General features: G+C 45.2%; 2 protein-coding genes across 2 annotated transcripts in view; one reads left to right on the forward strand and one right to left on the reverse strand.

Annotated features, from left to right (window-relative positions):
* The window catches only part of LOC101170973 (voltage-gated potassium channel subunit beta-2-like), a 41,432-nt gene extending 39,547 nt beyond the window's left edge, over positions 1-1,885 (forward strand). Inside the window, exon 15 of the mRNA XM_023957072.1 lies at positions 1,539-1,885. Within this exon, the coding sequence (XP_023812840.1) occupies positions 1,539-1,622 (84 nt within the window). The 3' untranslated portion in view covers positions 1,623-1,885. The remainder of the gene's footprint in view (positions 1-1,538) is intronic.
* Positions 1,886-6,124: 4,239 nt separating this feature from the next.
* Positions 6,125-13,948, reverse strand: LOC101170239 (death effector domain-containing protein). Its single transcript, XM_004084348.4, has 5 exons — positions 13,668-13,948; positions 11,345-11,931; positions 8,327-8,431; positions 8,073-8,210; positions 6,125-7,013 (listed from the first exon to the last, which is right to left on the reverse strand). The coding sequence occupies exons 2-5, from the start codon at positions 11,862-11,864 to the stop codon at positions 6,607-6,609; spliced, it is 1,170 nt and encodes a 389-aa protein (XP_004084396.1). The 5' UTR covers positions 11,865-11,931; positions 13,668-13,948; the 3' UTR covers positions 6,125-6,606.
* Between the last annotated feature and the right edge of the window lie 6,548 nt (positions 13,949-20,496).

Here is a 20,496-nt window from a genome sequence, read left to right on the forward strand (position 1 = left end):
CCATCCATCCATCCATCCATCCATCCATCCATCCATCCATCCATCCATCCATCCATGCATCCATCCATCCATCCATGCATCCATCCATCCATCCATCCATCCATCCATCCATCCGTCCATGCATCCATCCATCTGTCCATGCATCCATCCATCTATCCAATCCATCCATGCATCCATCCATCCATCCATCCATCCATCCATCCATCCATCCATTCATCCATCCATCCATCCATCCATCCATCCATCCATCCATCCATCCATCCATCCATGCATCCATCCATCCATCCATCCATCCATCCATCCATCCATCCATCCATCCATCCATCCATTCATCCATTCATCCATCCATCCATCCATCCATCCATCCATTCATCCAAGTTGTGTTTCATTTAAACAACAATTTAGTCTCAGTAGCAACTGGAGAACATGGCATGGCAGTGGGCAAGAATTTTAACCCTTGTTCTATCTTAGATGACCCCCCCCCCCCCCCCCTTACATTGACGTGTTCTCCCTACCATAACAAAGGTGGATAAAGGTGGAAAGATTTCATGTAATCCATGGACACCAGTGAAGATCAAAAATAATTGAAGAAAAAAGGTTCAGAGCACTGTCTAGTGGGTCTAGATGACCCAACTCCCAATGTTAAAGTGCCTAGGATAGCACAAGGGTTACATATTGCAAACCTTTTTGGACACAAACAAACAAACAAACTCCAACTGAACCTGAATCCAGAGAAAAGCTCATGGAGAAATCTTCCTCGCATGTTTGTCCTCATCATTACCTGACATAATGACAATCAGAGTAACTGGTCATATACCTGCGGATATTAATAGCTTACTTCAACAAGAACAAAACATAAGGCAAGACGCTTTAAAAAGGTAGATTATTTAAAGTTGAAATCCAAACCCATGTAAAGGTTTCTTGAGTCTTCTAATAATCTCAGTCAAGGTCAGAAGCTGCATAATCATAAAGAAGACTGCTAACTTGACAAATGTTCAAAGGACAGTCACCCACACCCATCAAAGGTCAGCACAAAGAAATGTACGGACTGCTCTGCAGAGGTAGATGAGACACCAGACCCCACAATACAGATGACCTGAAGAAGCAACATTGGGCGTCCCTTCCACATCTGCAGAGCCACAGCATCCATGCCATGAAGCACTGATGCAGTCATTCATGCAAAAAGAGGCCCAACCAAGAAAAAATTGCAAAGACATAAATGTCGTTTTCAGAAACCTAACATTTGAGCTGGAAATGTTATTTTGTGGGTCTGATGGGATATTTTAAATTTCTGAGACACAAAACTTTTGAATTTCACAATCTACTGGCTATAGTCATCAAAGTTACAATAAAGGAAAGGGCTTGAAATAATTGAATGCATGTGAAAGGATTCTATATAAAACATTATTTTCACTTTGAATTGGTTGTCAGAAAATATTGAACTTTTTTCACATAGTTGTAATTGTGACACCTGTATGCTCTCCAACGTCACCAGTTCCAGGCTTCCCTGCTGATCAGCTGCTCTGCTCCCTCCACAGGTCCTTCCAAAGCTGTCCGTGTCTGTCATAGCAGAGGTGGACAGCATCCTGAGAAACAAGCCCAGCAGTAAAAAGCAGATGTGATGAAGCACTCAACCCCCACGTCCTTCATTTAAGCTACTTTGAGCCACCGGTCGCATAAGCAGACGACCCTATGGAGCCCACACCCCCACCCACTCTCCCCAAAGTGGAGACTGCATGCAGCACCTTCAGAGGATCAGCATCACAGACCACAGATGGTGGGTGTGAAGGGATGACAGCTTTGTTTTTGGATACGTGGAAATGAATATAAACACTGTCTTTCTGCATTTTAGTGTGATTTTGTGAATAAAAAAGATGTTTATGAGTCTGAGCGTCTCATTTCTATAGAAACTCAGTCAAGACATAAACTCTGTTCTTGCTGTAATGAAACTGGTTAAAAAAATGTTGCAGTCTTTTCCACGTGGCTCATAAAAGAAGGACTTTTTCTGTTTTGGGAGGTCCTCATTTCAGGAGTTCTGGACCAGATCTGACCCTCTGCCTCAAAAACACGTGTTATAATATGCATATATGTATGACAAATGTATGGATCGACTTGGAACTTGCTTACTTCTTTCTGCAACCACTTGGAGCTTGCTTGACGTGAAGTAAAGACTCGGACATGGAAGGGACTTGGACTCCTCCCTGGTTTGAGAGGCCACAGATCTTCAGCTGAACTCTCATTTGGACACAGTAAAAACTGAGGGTGTGCAGATGTCAACACTTTCATTCTGTGTTCTGCTGCAGAAAACAACACCATCATCCGTAACAACGGGTTTTTTCTGGACATGCTGCTTTCTGCTGCACATCTGTGGCGCTCCTTACAGAAGGAGGGAGGAGTTCTCTGCAGGAGATCAGCTGTTTCTTGGAATTTCTCCACCCACTTTGGAGAAATTCTGCCATGTGTGCCACCATCCCACCATCAGAGGCCCAAATCACTGTTTGGAAACCATAACAGGATCTGTTTCTGAAAGGTTTTTGTGATTTAAAATGGAAAACTGCAATCAGCAAATGTGGATCTTTTTTTTTTTATTTCTTCTTAATCTCAAGACTAAATAAAGTCTTTTATGAACAAAGAAATAAGGTGACGACAGCGCTTCTGCCTTTTTTGAAAAGCTTTTCTTGTTTGTGTTTCCTGTTTGCATTGTAATGGTAAATGGATTTGGCTGAACCAGCAGACGATCAGTCTGAACTACCTGCTCTGAAGTTTTCCTTACAGTCTTGTAAAAGGTGTCCAGCCCCTCCTCTCCTCCTCTTGTTCACTCATGAACTCTTCATCGTCCGTTGGACAAAGCTCTGCTTCCATCCAACATGTTAGGAAACTTAAGGCTTTTATTTGGTTATAAAATTACACAGTCATGGCCCACCGTCATTCTTACCAAACATGAAAGCAAAAACAAATGTATTTATATAAAATATCCACATATAGAACCACCAGACCAAAGCTATTCCTTTTTTTTTACTGCCTCGAGGAAATGAGACCAGAAAAAGCCCCAGACCAGGAGTTTTTGCCCGCTGAACACAGGATATCATGAGTTAGAGTTAACTCTATGGCCTTTTCTAATTTGAATTTTTCTTCAGTGCTATTTAGCAAAACTCAGTCTTTATTCATGACCGCACTTTGTTCATTTTTAATGTTTTTTTAACTTGTCCTGTCCAACAGCTGGGCAGACAGATGAGAGCTGAGGGCCTCTTGTGTTGGACATATTTTACTTTAACAAGAGGGGTTATTAATCTTTAGACAAACCAAAGGTATGACTGAATAAACCTCTTTTGGAATCCAGGCCAGACTTTATTAATTATAATTGTATTTGAAAATCTTTTGTGTTGGACCGTACGGAAAAGGAAAGAAGGGAAGAAGAGAGAGGGACGTTAGAGAGAGAGGGGGGGGGGGGTTATGGGGGGGGGGGTGTAAAACCATGAAGCAGCATAAGACAAGTTTCTGGATGTTTATCATTATGGTGAGGTTCAGATGTAATACAAATCTGGAAGGGGCGGGGCCTGCCCACAGACACACTGCAAAAATGTTCACATGTCAACATGTACACAATACAGATAATGTTCACACGCATACTTATGCCTTCAGACCAACTAGTGTGAAATATTTCATTCAATCAGACAAACTATTAGTGCAAAGGTGAGCTAACACCTGTGCTCAGGTGAGTGTTTATGTTCTTCTAAAATGGATGGTTGAATGTGTAAAGATGTTAAACAGCACATTGTGATGTACAAACCCGTTCTCATGACCGATGACTCCCCCAACATCCTCTAGGTGGTGCTGTCTGGTCACCAACTGGTCTCTGAACTGAGATATTGTCATCCATCAGTCCGTCCATCCAACCATCTTTCTTTAATCTTCACTGAGAAGGCAGCCCCGCCCCTCCGGGGGCTGCAGGAAGACCCTTTCTGCTGTTTTTAATAAACAGGTTCTTTGGTTTACAAAGAAAAGTGGGAGTTTTGCTCACATAGACATTCCTCTCATTAATGAGGAAGATGAAGAAATATGAACAATTCAAAACAAAAAAAGATATAATTGTAAGTGAATTTTTAGATTAAAATATTAAACTTGTGTTGTAGTTTGATGTTAAAACTTCCCATTTTTCTATTTGAAAGACAGCAGTCAGTGAGACAATGAAAAATGTGAAAGTTCTACAAAAAGGCATGTTTCAAAGTTAAAAGGGCTTCGACTGAGAGCGTCATCAGATTCTTCCAGATACACTAAATCTCACTTCCCTTCTCTTCCTGTTTGTGTCTGTATGTCTGCAGAAAATGTCTGTCCTGACAAACAGCAGCTTTTTAAAACCAATTCCTGAAAACATTCTGCTGAAGTTTGCCTGAAGGGTCAAAGGTCATCGTGACATCCGAGGTTCCTGTGCAGCAACAGAAGTCCAACCAAACACAGAACCTAAAGGAACTTTTGACTGGACTCCTCAAATGAAATCAAGTTGAAAAGAAAACCAGTGCCTTTCCTGCAAAAGAAAAGACTGACGAGCAAAGCAGGAGGCTTTTATCTCTTCTTCCATCAGCCAATCAAACCAATAAACTTATGGATCAGGACCAGCAAAGGATCAGAGGAGCATTACACCCAACCTCTTCAAAAAGGTTCTACAGGAGCTAACATCCATTCTGAACCCGCTGAAGCCCTTTTGGGGTCAGTGAGATGCTGGAGCCGTCTCAGCCACTGTTGGGCAAAGGCGGGGTTCACCATGGGCGGGTCAGGCGGGGCTCACCCTGGGCGGGTCAGGCGGGGTTCACCCTGGGCGGGTCAGGCGGGGTTCACCATGGGCGGGTCACAGTTCTCCACAGAGGAATTCGAGCTGACTGGACAAACGGAGCCTACATAGCTTCTCCTCCAAAAGCTGCTGGGATCCTGCTGGCTCCACAAGGACCACACAAGGAAACACAAGTGACACTTTAAATGGACTGCAGACCACTGACGGATCAGAACAAAATTCCACAGAAACGATCCCAAAGTGAGCAGACATCCGTCACTGCAGGTCACTAAGTGAACTCCCCTCATTTTAGAGCATCTATGGGCAAACATGCAAAATGCAGACAGAAATCTGAGGCTGTGAAGCAGAAAAACATGAGGAAGCTCAACTTTTCTATAAAACAAACGTGTTCCAATGTTTCCTAAATAACGCATCAGTTCTCCACAAAACAGACTGGAATGAAAGACACTTCAGAGTTCTGTAAGAACCTAAGAAAGGTAAAAGAATCCATCAGTGTGCTATGAAGGAATGCTTCAGCCAGTCTTGAAAGAGATTTTAAAGGACGAAGCGACAGACCAACTATACTTTCTTTTAAACACTTCAGTGATATAACCACAAGGGGGCACAATCCACTGCCTTCATGTGTCAACAAGAGCATCTGCTGTCAAACATGAAAGTGTGTGGGGAGGATGAGGGTTAAAGGAGGCAGATGAGTCACCCCCTAAAGGGAGGATCTGAAAGGTAAAGAAGTACTGATACACTTGGCTGTCATTGACAGACATGACAGGAAGTGGTCAACGCTTCTCTCACTGACCATCATAACAACGCCTTGTTCAGCGCAGCAGACGTGGTGAAGCAGCATGTGTGCTCAGGTTCTGCCTGAGCAGACCATCTTTACAGATCCCACCAGATGCCAGCATCACAGGACAGACGTCTCCCACTCCTGAACACTGCAGAAGTCCTGTTTAGAAGGCACCACTCCTGCTCAGCCAAGGGTCTGGCTGGCAGAAGAACCGTGGAAACCTGAGGTCCACGATGCGATGAGTCTGTCTGACCAGCTTACATCCACTGACTAGTTAACTAAAATGTACTTTCTTGGTAAACAGAGGAGAAAACACACAGTGTGTCTGCTCTGTAGAGCCTGCTGACCAGTTCATCAGGACACAGCAGAAGCTGACATGACCACGAGCTTTGTACTGGGAAGATCCCTTTGTGGGTTTTGGGAAGTTGCAGGAGTTTAAGGAATACACAAAGGTGTGTGAAGGCTTGGACAGACACACGGTGGAAAGGAGGCTGACGAGCAGCCCGTGTGAGCGCAGAACATCAGCCGGTTCTGCCACAGACACAGCCACACGCCGGGATTTATCTGCCGTTTATTTGCTGAGCATCTAAATGTATTAAAAAGGTTCACTTTGTTTTCAGGTCAAATGTACAGCAGTGGAAGATTCGGTTACACGAGAGCGACCCTCAGCGGCGCTCCGAGATCAAACATGAAAAGTTCAACCAAAGTCAGGACGAGCACATGTCAACAGAGGAGACCTTCAGGGAACAGGAGTGATTGGCCAATGCATGTGCACGAGGGTCTGCGATTGGCCGACGCCGTCAGTCACCAGGACACACGGACAGAGGAAGCAGGTAACGTCCTGAACACTGGTTCACTTTCATCTCAGAGCTGTTAACAAAATGAGGAGAGTTTGAAGAAAGAGGAAAAGAGTTTGACTGGAGTCGAACCCGTCCACTCTGCAGTTCACGTGTCCGTCCGGCTCCATCACTTGCTGGAGTCCTACACTTCCTTTCAGACAGCTTCTTCATATACTCCCCTCTGTCACAGTCAGGAATTAGGACACAGCGTCCCGGCTGTCCACAGGGGGGCTCCCTCCACTGGCAACCAGGTTACAGAGCAGCTTGCGGCGTCCTGCCTGGTAGTCCTCCTCGTCGACGTTGACCAGCAGCTTGATGGCCTCGTGGCCCACAGCCTGCTTCAGGGAATCGGTGATGAAGACGCCTTTGAGCGCCTCCAGCAGCGAGCCGTTGATGTAGTCTCTCCAGAAGGCGTCCAGGTAGGTGAGTTCAGAGAACTTAATGTCACAGATGATGGAGCCCAGGTCTCTGGACTTCAGGATGGTGTTGGCCTGGTTGAAGCGCTCAAACTGTCTCTCCACCGCCTCCTGCTTGTTGGAGAAGACGTTTCCCTGAAGCGCTGACTCGTGCTGGCAGTACTCTGCACGAACCCGCAGTCGGATGTCTGAAACAAAAACCAGAACACGCCCAGTTACTCCAGAGAGTGGCATGGGGTTTCCACGGCAACAACATCTGCTCACAGTCAGCCAGCTAACTGACAGGCTGCAGTGTCAATCAATCAACCAGGATTTAGAAATGATGGTCATTACACCTGATCGGCCCCGCATGCATGTCTCCTATGGCCTGCTTTCACCTCTGTGTTGGCGGTTTAATGAAAAGTTGACACAATGACACGGATGATGAGCTCACTGACTTTTGCTAACACGCCAAGAGAACAACCACGCTGAAGCTGCTCCTCAAAACACAAGGAACCAGCATGAGGATGGAGGATGGAGCTGCTTTAGAGGAGGGACATAAATAACTAAAGGAACTGAATGCAGGAAAAATCATTAACAAATGACCGTGCTGAGAAATAAACAAGACAAAGAAAAGAATAACAATGAATGAATGGTTTAGTAGACTTAAAGGGTTTCCCTCGTCTGGTGTGTCCCTCCTGTCCTGCAGCGTTCAGCAACATTCTCCCTGTTTCCATGGAGACGACGAACTGCACTTAAAAACTCTTTCACTAGGAAAATAAAGACTTTTCTTCTTGTTTGTCCTGTCCAGCAGCAAACAGTACACTTTTAGCATCCGGGTTCTGCTGCATCTGCACAAACTGCTGTGTTTTTGTACAAACACATGTTGTTTTATCAACTCTGAACTGGAGGAAAGACGGACGGAGGGATGCAGATGTGAAGAGAGATGGAGAGACGGAAGAGGGGAGGAAAGTGTCCTGCAGCTGCTGTGCATCATCACCACCATCTTCATCACCACTATCATCATCATAATCACCCACACAAGAACAAACTGGTAAAAAGGAAACGGTTTCTGTCAATGTTTTCAGCGTCATGACAGCTGTTCAACTTTTCTGCACAAACACACATCAGTGCAGATTCATTCAGACAACAAGGTCAGGCCTGAGGCTAACCCCACCCGCAGATTGAGCCGGTGTGTGACCTCGCGCTCTGCTGCAGCTCTGCTCCTCACGCTGAGGAGTCTGCCAAAAGCCGACTTTAGTTTTTACCACATGTCTGCTTCTCCCTGCAGTCTGAGGAGGGGTGACTTCTTTTCCGTTTGCCGTGCGTGGGAGGGGGAGGCGGTTTCGTCCGAGAAGGACCTACATGGGATCCCGAGGGGGGGCAGCAGATGACCGGCTGGGGGCCTAAGGGTGAGGGGAGAAGCGCCGTCAATCAAACAGTACAATAAACACAAACCCACCCAGGAGGTTGCAGGCTCCAGCGGACGCCACCTGCAGGCAGAAACAGACCCAACACAAACCTGGAGCTCGATGCAGCACAGAGTCCCGGCAGCGCTCGGCTCCTCTGGGTGAAATGTAGCGCACAGATGTCTCCTCCAGGTACTGGTCTACAGGATCTGGACAGACTGCAAACAGCAGCTCAATTAGTGTGAGGAGATGACCCATCATCACCCTGAAGGTCCTCAGCCAGGAGAAACTTTAGAATCCACCTGCTATTGCCTCCACAACCCCCCCCAAAGCACTCAGAATGAACACACTGAGCTGGTCAAGGGGGTGTTCGGTGATCTGCAGAACTGCATCTGAATTTATGACCTTTAGAAGCTCTTCTCTACCTGTATTATTATTATTATGTCACATAATTGAATGGGTCATGTGTATAAAGACACCAGGCCAGACCCTCAAACAGTCAACAGGCATCCGCTCCACCATGGCCAAGACCAGAGAGCTGTCTGAGAACACCAGGGACAAGTTTAGACCTGAACAAGACTGGAATTAGGCCTGCACAATATACCGCAAATTTATCGTTATCGCAATATCCAGCTCTGCAATATGCATATCGCAAAAGACGGCGAATATCGCTATAAATCGCAAATCCAAAATGTGTTAAAACAATCTTCTAGCAGCTTGAAGCATTTAACGAATCAAATAAATCCCTTTATGCTTTGACCAATCAGATGGACGCCTTCCCATTGTTGACCAATCAGATGGAGGCCTATTATGTTAACCCTGGTCCTGAAGAGCCTCAACCCTGCCTGTTTTCCAGCTCTCCTTAACCAGCTTGCTGTTGATTGGCTGACTCAAGTGATTTCACATCCTGATTGACTGAACACACCTGATTTTGGTTATCATTATCGAGCAGTCTAGGGAGAATTGGAAAACAGACAGGGTTGAGGCTCTTGAGGACCAGGGTTAGCCACCCTGACGTTTGTCCCCCATGTCGATGAGGGTCATTTGGAGTATAATTTTTAAACTGTTGCAATGAAATGGGAATTATGTTTTTGTTTATTTTTCTATTTGTTTATTTACCGCAAATTTATCGTTATCGCAATATTGATCACTAATATCGCATATCGCAAGTTTTCCTCATATCGTGCAGCCCTAACTGGAATGAACCAATCTACACCAACAGCATGGAGAGAAGAGATCAACTGTATATTAGAGAAGAGAAGAAGATCAATGACAGTCTTCCTCCACCTGGAGTTCCATCATTGGTTCCTGCTGGAACAACTGATCTGGAGAACATGAGGAAATAGTCCAGAGGAACTGGACAAAGACCAGAGGAGAGCTGGGACCACAGTAACAACGGTTACTATGGTAACACGCCACATCTGCATGGATTCAAGTCCTCCAAAGGTTCTCCTGCTTAAGTAGAACATGTCCAGACCCGTCTAAAGTTCTCCAGAAACCATCTGGGAGGTCTAGAAGAGGACTGGGAGAAGGTCATGGGGACAGAAGAAGCTCTTTGGTCCAAACGCCACTCGCTGTTTGGAGGAGGCAAAAGGCTGAAGAACTCCATATCCACTGTGAAGCATGGGGGTGGACGCATCATGGTTTGGAAAGAGGACAGGACGACTGATCCGTACGATGGAAAGGATGAATGGGTCCATGTGTGGAGAGATTCGTTCATTTTCTATTCCGTTTTTTTTCCCTTTCGGGGTCAGGGGGCTGCTGGAGCCTATCCTGGCCACTTGTGGGCGACGGGCAGGAAACAACCTGGACTGGTCGCCAGTCTGTCGAAGGGTAGAATGTCCTCAATCACACACCCATTCACTCTCACACTCTCACACCTAGGGACAATTTAGATTAACCAATTACATCATGAAGCATGTTTTTGGACGGTGGGAGGAAGCCGGAGACCCCGTAGAAAACCCACACCTGCACGGGGAGAACATGCAAACTCCACACAGAACGGTCCCCCATTGATGTTCTGTTCCAGGTCCCACAGCCAGGACTTGAACTGGGGGCCTTCTTGCTGTGAGGCAAGAGGCGCTAATCACTGCGCCACCGTGCAGCTGTGGAGAGATGTTGGAGAAAAACCTTCTTCCATGTGTCAGAGCTTCGAAGGTGAAGTGTGTCTGGATCTCCCAGCATGGGAATGATCCCAAACACACAAAACAGCGTCTACGGAAAACATTCCAGGGTTCTGGAGGGTTCTGGTCGTTCTCTGGACCTCAGTCCAATAGAGAATCTGTGGAGGGAGCTGAAAGTCTGTGTTTTCCAGCCAAAACATCAGAGCTCTGGAGAAGATGGACCACAATAGCAGCTTCACTGCAAACCTGCTGAAGATCTACATTAACCTTTGACCTCTGTCCCTGAAACCAGGGTTACATCATAAGTACTGAGGTGACTTCTGTTAGTGAGCAAACCTGTACTTTCTGCTCCATTCTACTAATAGATTCTTTCCAAATCCTGGATTCTTGTTTCCATTCTGTCTGTCACAGTGATGAACAGTGCAGACCAGACTCAGCTGTTTAGATGGAAATGCTGCAGAATCAGAGAATGAATAAAACCTGATGCTCCCCACTGTAAACACAGAAGTCTAAAGAAGAGGCGGGGATAGGGAGGGGCATCTTCAAAATAAACAGCTGTAGTAGTGTTCGCTCCTGACTGACCCAGAGACTAACTTCTCAAAGACAGGAGTGTCAGAGGAAGAGTTCAGCACACATCTTTTCTTGACATCGTTTTCCTCACTTACAGCTCCGATCAGTTTTTTTTCCCCATTTATTGTTTATATGATTGCCTTCTGTCAGGCAGAAGATGCTTTCCTGAAAAGTCCAAACAATCCCAGGGGGCTCCTCGACACAAGAACTGTTCTTGTCTGCCTGAAATTCAAGTCTATTTCAATGATTGAATCCAGTTTCACTGCTTCAGTTTCCTTTAAAACAACGCAAAACCCCCACGTCTACAGACGGATCATCAAAAACGGAGCAGCCACACTTCAGATGTTGAAACAGAGAATTTTCCAGGAAGATGCTTCACTGTTGTGATCTCAAATCAGCCTCTAGGGGCACTGTGTCGGAAGGCAGGGCGGTACTCACCAGCCTGCCGCTTCCTGAGCGTGACGTAAGGCAGAAGGTCGTGGCGAGTGATGATGCGCAGCAGCTGGAGGACGTGTCTGAAGTTGGTTTCGTCGCAGCGCCCCTGCCGCTCCAGGGCCAGCAGGAAGTCCCGGCCGCTCCTGATGCCACCGCGCTCGTACTCGTCGATGACGTCCACAAAGAGGAAGGACAGCACGCGCACGTCCCGGTGCGTCAACTGAGCCCCCACGATGTCAAACATGCGGTGCAGCGAGTACAGCCCATGCGAGCCATCCACCGCCTCCTCAGGCCACGGCTCTGAGGAACGTGCTCTTCTGGACAGGCTGGGGCTGGGGGAGGCAGAGGAGACTGTCCTGTTGTTTACCCCCCCAGCGGCAGCCACACTGAGGCAGGGGGGTCTGCTCATCACAGCTCGGTTCCTCAGCGGGACACCACTGCTGTGGTTGGACTCTACTCGGTTCTGCTGTGCAGACGGGCTGTGATGGAGATGGGGGTGGTGGGGTGGCTGCTGGGATGTCATCTCCAAGGTCAGCTGTCTGGAGGGTGTTCAAGTCCCAGCGTCCCCTGCTCGCTCTTCACTTCACTGACTGCACAGAGAGAGAGATCGCATGAGGACAAACCCTGAAGAAGGTCAAGCGGCAATTAACCAAACCACAGCCGACCACTGTGGAGCACGGGGTAAGAGGCATTATGGTCTGGGAGGTTAACCGAATGATGGCCAAATGCCCCTGATGATGAGTCAGAAGCCCCAATCCTGAACTGAGGCGTGTTGGTAAAAGGTTCAAAGACTTCAATAATGTCTTTGGATAATTTCGCCGTCAACAGGATTCTACGTCATCACTGCCATGACAGTAGGCCTGCACAATATACCGATAATTTATCGTTATTGCGACATCAAGCTGTGCAATATGCATACCGCAAAAGACGGCGAAAATCACAATAAATGGTTACCTTAAATGTGCCAAAACAAACTTATGGCAGCTTGAAATATTGAACAAATGAAATAAATCCCTTTATGCATTTAACCAATCGGAAGGACCCGTTTACGTTGTTGATCAATCAGATGAGCCCTTTGATGTTTGCCTCCTACGTCAACGAGGGGCATTTGGAGTATAATTTTTAAACTGTTGCAGTGAAATGGAAATGATGTTTTTGGTTGTTTTGCTATTTGTTTATATACCAAGAATTATATCGTTATGGCAATATTAATCACCAATATCGCACATCGTGAGTTTTCCGACAGTTTACACAGTGACTCTAATCAACAGTGGGGCTACGCCCAAAGACCCTGTCTTAGTATCTAGGGTTAATGGGGGTGGTGGGTGGGGGGTTAAACCATCACATGGTTCCAGAATGTTCTGCTGTGGCAGCAGCTCAGCACTACAATCAGAGACTTTCCCGTGAAGACAGTAGGCGGTCCTGTCCACGCTTTGACTGGATGTTTTACATCTTCCAAAATGTGTGGGTGGAAACAGAGCTATAATTATCATCCTGTATATGTGGAACAACCATTGACTGTATCTGAGGACTGGACTGAGTGAGTGACACATACAACGGCTTCAACCAAATGAAGTCCATTCAGTCGCCATTTTTCCACGCCGGAGCCACACCCACTCATTACCAATTCACACCCCTTCCCCTGAAAGCGGGCTTGGGAGAAACTGCCAATCACGTGCTTTTACGCAGGAATCTAATTGGTCAATCATAACGTAAAAAAGAATGTTTTTTTCTGACCACTAAAATGACAGCTGTTAGCTTCTCCATAGAAGTCTATGGGATTTTGGCTTTTTGGAACCAGCTGGTACTTCCTAGTTGGAACGAGCCCCGCCCACTCATTACTAATTCAACTTATATTAGACATTTCTCTGGCATCATCATCATCATCATCATCATCATCATCAAAATGTTTTCAGTCACGTGCTTAACGAGGACCTGTGGATGTTTGGGACCTTCTTCGCGGCTCGGTCCGGTCGTCTGAACATGCATCTGACCCATATGTTGATGATCAGTCGGCCCAACTATGCGTCTGATGATCTAACCAACATTATGGGTTCTCCGACCTATGCAGACGTCAACAACAACCACCGGGGTTCTGGTTTGGACACGTTTCCGATCCAAATCTCATCTCTGACTCTGTAAATAACGAGCAGACTCACTTTGTCCAAATTACTGGTTCTGGGCTGGAAAGAAGAGAAACTAGCACTGGGGTAGAGGACTGGACCGGGTGTTAGTCGGGTCCCTTTCATGAACGCGCTCTGGGCTTCGTTTGTGATGGCCCGGTTCCGTCAAAACCACTCGATGACTCGTAAACACGAATATTTACCTTTGGAGCCGTGGATGCGGCTGACAGGCCGAACCTCGGCGGGTTCGGACCGGGATCAGTGGCAGCTAGCTTCTCTCGAGCCCAGCCTCTGATCCGCTTCAGGTTCCGAACCGCAGCAGCCCAAACTGGAGGCTGTGGATCCCTGGGTGCGATTGCTGCCTCTGGCAACCCGCTAAATGCGAGTGAGACTTTGGGTTCGAAACCGTTTGGACCAGGGTCCGCCAGCGCGAGCAAAACAAGCAAACAGCTAAAATGAAAGAACGTCCGGTTCACGGTGCATTCACTTCCGGTACGCCTCTTCCCCGACGGAGGGGATTTTTTCTTATTTCCATTTATTTTATTTCTTGAACAATTTTCAAAATAGTCTTTAAAAAATAAAATACATAATAACGTTAGTAACAAGAAGAAAAAACAGCCGTTCACATAAAACCAAACTGTAGAAAAACCACAGATTTAGATTTTTTTCTTTATGAAGAATTAAAAAAATCTCAGAGGAGTTAAACTATGGCGCTTCCACAATAAAGCGCACTGCATGTTTTAAAGTGTCAGCACACAGCTGAACAAAAGCTAAAAGGTGCTGGTTTTATAGCACAGGTTATTTAAACTTTGATTTCCAATAAAATTCAAAGCAAGTCTAAAACTGTGGAGTAAAATGACAGGGGAAAAAAATATTTTTTAAGATTCTAGTGTATAAAGGTTGACAAGTCGCAATTGTTATTAAAGTAATTATTGTGATCAGAATCATCAGGTTTTCCAGTGTGTCTCTCCTGCCTGCAGAGGAAATGAAGCAGCAGCTTGTCCTGTTTCTGGCTGCAGCAAACCAAAGCTGAGGAAGGGGAAATGAATCTAATGGTTACTGTGGGGTCAGTCTGGTTTTATTCTTTGTTTATGAAAGAAAAAAATATGGTTAAAGGTTGGTATTTAAAGAGCTTAAAATCTCAAAATTTCACAGACGATCCTATACCACTGCACTGAGACAAATATGACACAGAATGTATGGCCTGATTCTTGTTTTTGTTTACAGAAATTAATTTAGCACCAAAAATGCCGACGTTTTGCCACAGCACTGGTTTTAGGAACAAAAGTCAACAAAAGAGGAAGTACTTTTTTTATTAGTAAAGAGAATCTGAATTATGTCTTTTGCTTAGATTGATGGTAGCTTTTATGTTCTAAAATCTGAAGTTTGCTTTTTCCTTTGATAGATGTCAGGGGGAAAATGTAAAGATTTAGGTGTATTAAGATCTTAAAGGCCAGTGTCTTTTCATAGAGATCTAAAGGTTCTACACATTCCTTGAAATGTCAAAACTGCCATAACAGTGGATATATGTACTACTCATTTAGATCTGTAATTTGAAATCAGAATCAGAATCAGAAATACTTTATTGATCCCACACGTGGGAAATTTGTTCGTTACCATAACAACTGACAGGAAAAAAAGAGTAAGAATAATATAAATAGAAAATAAAAAAAGAGAACAAGGAAAATGTGGTATAATTTAAAGAGCTATTTACAAAACAGTGCAGGTAAAGAGATGTGCAAAAGAAATGTGCAAAATAAAGAAAAGAGAAAAAAAAATGTGCAAGGTTATCTTCTGCATTGTGAATTATTGAACAGGGTTATAGTATTTGGCAGGAAGGATTTCTGGTACCGGGCAGTTTTGGAGCGGAGCTGTCTGAGCCTTCTAGAGAAGGAGCTCCGCTGTTTGTCCAGAACAGGGTGGAGAGGATGCTCTGGGTTGTCCATGATGGATAAGAGCTTGTTCAGTGACCTCCTCTCCATCACTGCTTCAAAGGTTTCCTGTTTGCAGCCAATGACAGAACCCGCCTTCCTGATCAGCTTGTTCAGTCTGTTGGTGTCACTGACTGCAATGCTGCTTCCCCAGCAGACCACGGAGGAGAACAAGGTGCTGGCTACCACAGACTGGTAGAAGATCCCCAGCATCTTGCTGCACACATCAAATGACCTCAGCTTCCTCAGGAAGTAGAGTCTGCTGCAGGCCTTCTTGTACACAGCAGTGCTGTGGCTCCTCCAGGTCAGTCTGCTGTCGATAGTCACACCCAGATATTTGTACTCCTCCACCGCTTCCACATCCCTGCCCAGGATGCAGAAGGGTTGTAAGACAGTCCTTTTCCTCCGGAAGTCGATCACCATCTCCCTGGTCTTGTCCACATTGAGCAGCAGGTGATTCTCTCCAGCCCACTCCACAAATCCATCCACCAGCCTCCTGTACTCCTCCTCCCGTCCACCGCTTATACACCCCACAACCACAGAGTCATCAGAGAATTTCTGTAGGTGACATGACTCTGAGTTGTGCTGAAAATCTGAGGTGTATAAGGTGAACAGAAATGGAGAGAGCACAATGCCCTGTGGGGCCCCCACACCACTCAACACCACGTCAGACAGGACGCCGCCCAGTCGGACAAACTGTGGCCTGTCTGTCAGGTAGTCAGTGATCCAGGAGACGGTGGACGCACCAGCACCCATCAGCCGCAGCTTATCACCCAGTAAAGAAGGCTGGATGGTGTTAAAGGCACTGGAGAAATCAAAGAAGGTGATTCTCACCATGCCTCCGCCACCATCCTGGTGTGAGTGAGCTCGCTGCAGCAGATGGATGACAGCATCATCCACCCCCAGGCGCGGCCGGTAGGCAAACTGCAGGGGGTCCAGAGAAGAGCTCACCACCGCTCTCACTTGAGCCAACACCAGCCTCTCCAGCACCTTCATCACATGAGAAGTGAGGGCAACTGGACGGAAATCCCCGAGTTGAGATGGAGACGTCTTCTTAGGAACGGGGACCAGGCAGGAGGTCTTCCAGAGGAGGGGCACCTTCTCCAGTCTGAGGCTCAGGTTGAAGAGATGCTGGAGAACCGCAGACAGCTGGTGGGCACAGGTCCTCAAGGTACGAGGGCTGACGCCATCCGGGCCGGCTGCTTTGTGCTGGTTAAGTTTTTCCAGCTGTTTCTTCACCTGGCAGGCTGTTACAGTCAAACAGGGAGGGAGGGGGGTGGTGGTTGGACTGGGGGGAGGGGTGATGGACTGTGGGCCAAGTAGGTGTGGTGTGTTAGAGGGGGAAGGAAGGTGAGGAGGTGTGGGGGGTTCATGAGGGGGGAGGTCAGACAGCTGAGAGGCAGCAGGAGCGGGGTGGTGGTGTGGTGGAGTTGGGGGGGAGGAGGCTGAGGCATTCAGAGAGCTAAACCTGTTGAAAAAGGTGTTAAGCTCGTCAGCTCTCTCTTTGCTGCCTGTGATGGGTCTGCTTCTCCCCCCACATCCTGTGATCTTCTTCATTCCAGACCACACCGCCCTCATGTTGTCCTGCTGGAGTTTGGATTCCAGCTTCCTCCTGTAGGAATCTCTCCCGTTCCTCAGCTGATCCCTAAGCTGGTGCTGCACCCTCTTCAGCTCCTCCCGGTCTCCAGACCTGAAGGCTCTCTTCTTCCTGTCCAGGAGGTTCTTCAGGTCACAGCTGATCCAGGGTTTGTTGTTGGGGAAGCATCGAACAGTTCGAGTAGGCATAACAGACTCCTCACAGAATTTAATATATTCCGTGATGCAGTCCGTGATGCATCACGGAATGGTCAAAACAAAATGATATAAGTTTTATCAGAGCTCACAGATTCATTAATGTAGCTTTTATTCTCTTGTTGAATAAAAAGAGTTTTGGTGCCACAGAGAACTCTGCTGCTGCCTGTGTGAGTTACTACAGATCATCTTTAGTGGTCTCGGTTCAGCTTCCTAAGCAGCACTCAGAGCCTGTTTTGGATTAAGAACAGTGGATGTTTGAACATTCCTGTTTAAATGCTGGAATAACAGCAGAGTTCTGACCTGCAGACAACTTGACCTCAACTTTCACCGCAGCTGATATCAGCTGAAGAAGGATATGGACCTGAATCTAATGTCTGCAGACATAACATCGAAGAGAACTATAAACTCTGTTTTGAACCCAGGAGATCAGCTGTTCTCAGTAAAAGAAGAAATACCAACCTTGGACAATTCGACAGTTTATGGACCCTTTTTATTTTTCCCCAACAGCATTACTTTATTATAAAAAAATAAAAATAAAAAAAATATAAAAAGAGTAAAACAAATGATTAATCACCTTTGAAAATTGTTAAATTGATTGACTTTTGATGATATTACTTCACTAGCTCCTAAAATTGATAAATTGATTCAAAAATCTTTCCTAATGTAGCATAACTTTGCACATGTTTTTAACTTTTGATACTTGATGAAATTTTGCCATGAAAATTCCTGAAACAGAGTTGTGTCTATTTTACTGGTATAGTATTATTTTTTAAAGCATATGAATGACTTTTAAAAGTAACATAATTTGCATATATTTCAGATGCTGCATTTGCCATGTTAATTTCTAAAATAGTTATTTTTGACGTAGTACTTAAGTAATTCATCTTTGGCATGTGCGTTATTGATACCTTATGACTATTAATTCTGTCTGATAAAACCTAGGAACCGGATATTGATAAATCATGTAATAAAATGGTTATAGTATAACGGGGTGGAATTATATAAGTTCGCTTCCTTCCACTCCCTTTCAAGCAATATTTATTAATTATGTCTAATTATCCTAAGTTTGATTAGTTACTGTATGAATGTATAACTGATGATTATATTGCTGTGTATAACTTCTATTTGATTGCTTGAAATAAAACATTTCAAATCAAATCAAATCAAATCAAAAAGTGGAGAAAAGGTTTCAAAGTAACTCTGATCTCTAAAGCTTAACTTCCCTCTGCTGATCTAACTAACATTTATGGGGTAAGATAACAACTGCTGGCAATATATTGCGCCACCTGCTGGTCAGATCACATTAAAATTTCCCACAGTAACTTACAATACCAGCCCTCCTGAGCTAGGGATCTCTTGTCCGGGTCTTCCGGATTCCTTTATTTCAGAGTACTGTATTAACTGGAGCAAGCCACGTTTATTATCACTCAAAGGTAATTAAGTGCAAACTCTTCCTATACCAGTTGAATCAGACAACATTAACTATCTTGGTGTCCATTTCTCTCTTAGATTATCCGAGCTGGTGCAGCTACACTACACCTTCTCACTAAAAAGCATCCAGGACGATCTAACCCGCTGGTTCAATCTGCGTCCATGCCTCATCGGCAAAGAAGTTGCAATAAAAAGGAAATTTCTGCCCAAAAATTATTAACTCCTCTCAATGATCTCAACACAACCAAAACATTGGTACAAAACATTACATTATACTCACCCATGTCCTGCTTTTTATGGAACAATAAATCAGCAATAATTAGTTCAAAAACTGTATAATCTATAAAAAGCTGTGGAGGTTTAGAATTACCAAACTTCCACAAATACCTGTTTGTCAATAGATTACAGTACATCCTAATAAACAATCCAGAAACTGATTCATGGATGGAACGCCTGGAACAGGCGTTATGTGGAAAGATCAACCTGTCAGATCTACCATTTATCAGCCAAACAGTTAAAAAACAGGACTGCTCCCAAAGTATTGATATAAACAGCACTTTAACAGCCTGATGGGAATTTCTTAAAAGTGTCAAAATCCTCACTTTTACCGTGCAAAATGACACCCATCTGGAACAACCCAGACATCCTTATAAACAGAAAAATTACTAGAGCACTTAATTATTAACAGAAGATTCATAACACCCCAGGAACTACAAGACAAACATGGAATAAATAACTTCTTGGAATATCAGCAACTTAAAATGACTAAAAAGTTTAAATACAATGAAAATGACCTTAAACTACTAGAACTAGTTACCTCTCTGAATTATTTTTCAGTGAATATACCTCTCTCCAAAATATACAAACTCATGCAACCTAGATAATGATATTTCACTCCCGATAACAAAATGGGATGCAGATTTGAGCATCAGCACAGATGAAAGCTTCTGGTCAGAACTCTGTCTAAACACCTTTGAACGGACAAAATGTCCAAACTTGCAGCTAATCCATTTCAAAACTCTTCACAGAATTTACTACCCTGGACAGAGGATGTTCAAGATGGGTCTCAGTAACTCAGACATTTGTGAGCACTGTGACAGTAATCTACCCGACAATTACATGCATGCACTATGGTTCTGCACTCCTGTCCAGGCTCTCTGGCAGCAGGTATGTGCCGATCTATCAGTCTGGCTCAATAAAATTATCTTTTCAAATCAATGTGATAAAAATATTTTCTGATCAAACTTGGGAAGCATGTAATCTAGTTGTTCTTTTATAAATGCGTTTCCAAATACATTTGCAAGCCACAATATTAACTGATGAATAAATGAAATTCTCTCTTCTCTTATGATGCAATGTCACGGCTAATTGTCTGATTTCCTCCACCTGTGCCTGCTCCTACAAATCTCTCCCTCTTCCCTTCACTCTCTGCTGGATTCTTGCACTGCAAGCTTTCAGTCAACTCACCTGTGCTGGTCTCTGCCAGCTCATCTGCAGAGTCTACCTGTCTGCTTGCCGTTCAGCCTGGCCTCCAGCTAACCTGCTCAGCCATTCTTTGGTCTCTGCTCTCAGCTTCATGCTGCTGCAGTCATCGTCTGATCCTGTTTCCCTGCCACACTATTTTGCCCCAAACCTTGTGAGTCCCTGCTTGGGACCGAGCCCCAGGCTCCTGAGTTGTACCACACCCCCTCTCTTTTATGACTTCTGTTTGGGGCCACACCTCCATCCTACCTGCGGATCACACTCCTCATCCCAGTAGGCCTGTTTTAGCCCAGACTAATCAAGATCATTTCCCATACCTAACCCTATCCTCTTCCCAGCATCTGTTCACTGGCTGAATTCTCCAAGACCTGAGCTCCTTCGTGTTCAAGAATAG

This window comes from Oryzias latipes, chromosome 7 (genome assembly GCF_002234675.1).
Source record: "Oryzias latipes chromosome 7, ASM223467v1".
NCBI classification, from domain to species: Eukaryota; Metazoa; Chordata; class Actinopteri; order Beloniformes; family Adrianichthyidae; genus Oryzias; species Oryzias latipes.

What these genes read in the sequence shown, in the direction of transcription:
- LOC101170239 (XM_004084348.4), bottom strand. Translation starts at nt 11,864, where the DNA reads ATGACATCCCAGCAGCCACCCCACCACCCCCATCTCCATCACAGCCCG. An exon ending in TGTGCTGCATCGAGCTCCAG is followed by an intron (nt 8,211 to 8,326) that starts GTTTGTGTTGGG and finishes CCTCACCCTTAG; the next exon opens with GCCCCCAGCCGGTCATCTGC. An exon ending in CAGGGAGAAGCAGACATGTG is followed by an intron (nt 7,014 to 8,072) that starts GTAAAAACTAAA and finishes TTTTTGTTTCAG; the next exon opens with ACATCCGACTGCGGGTTCGT.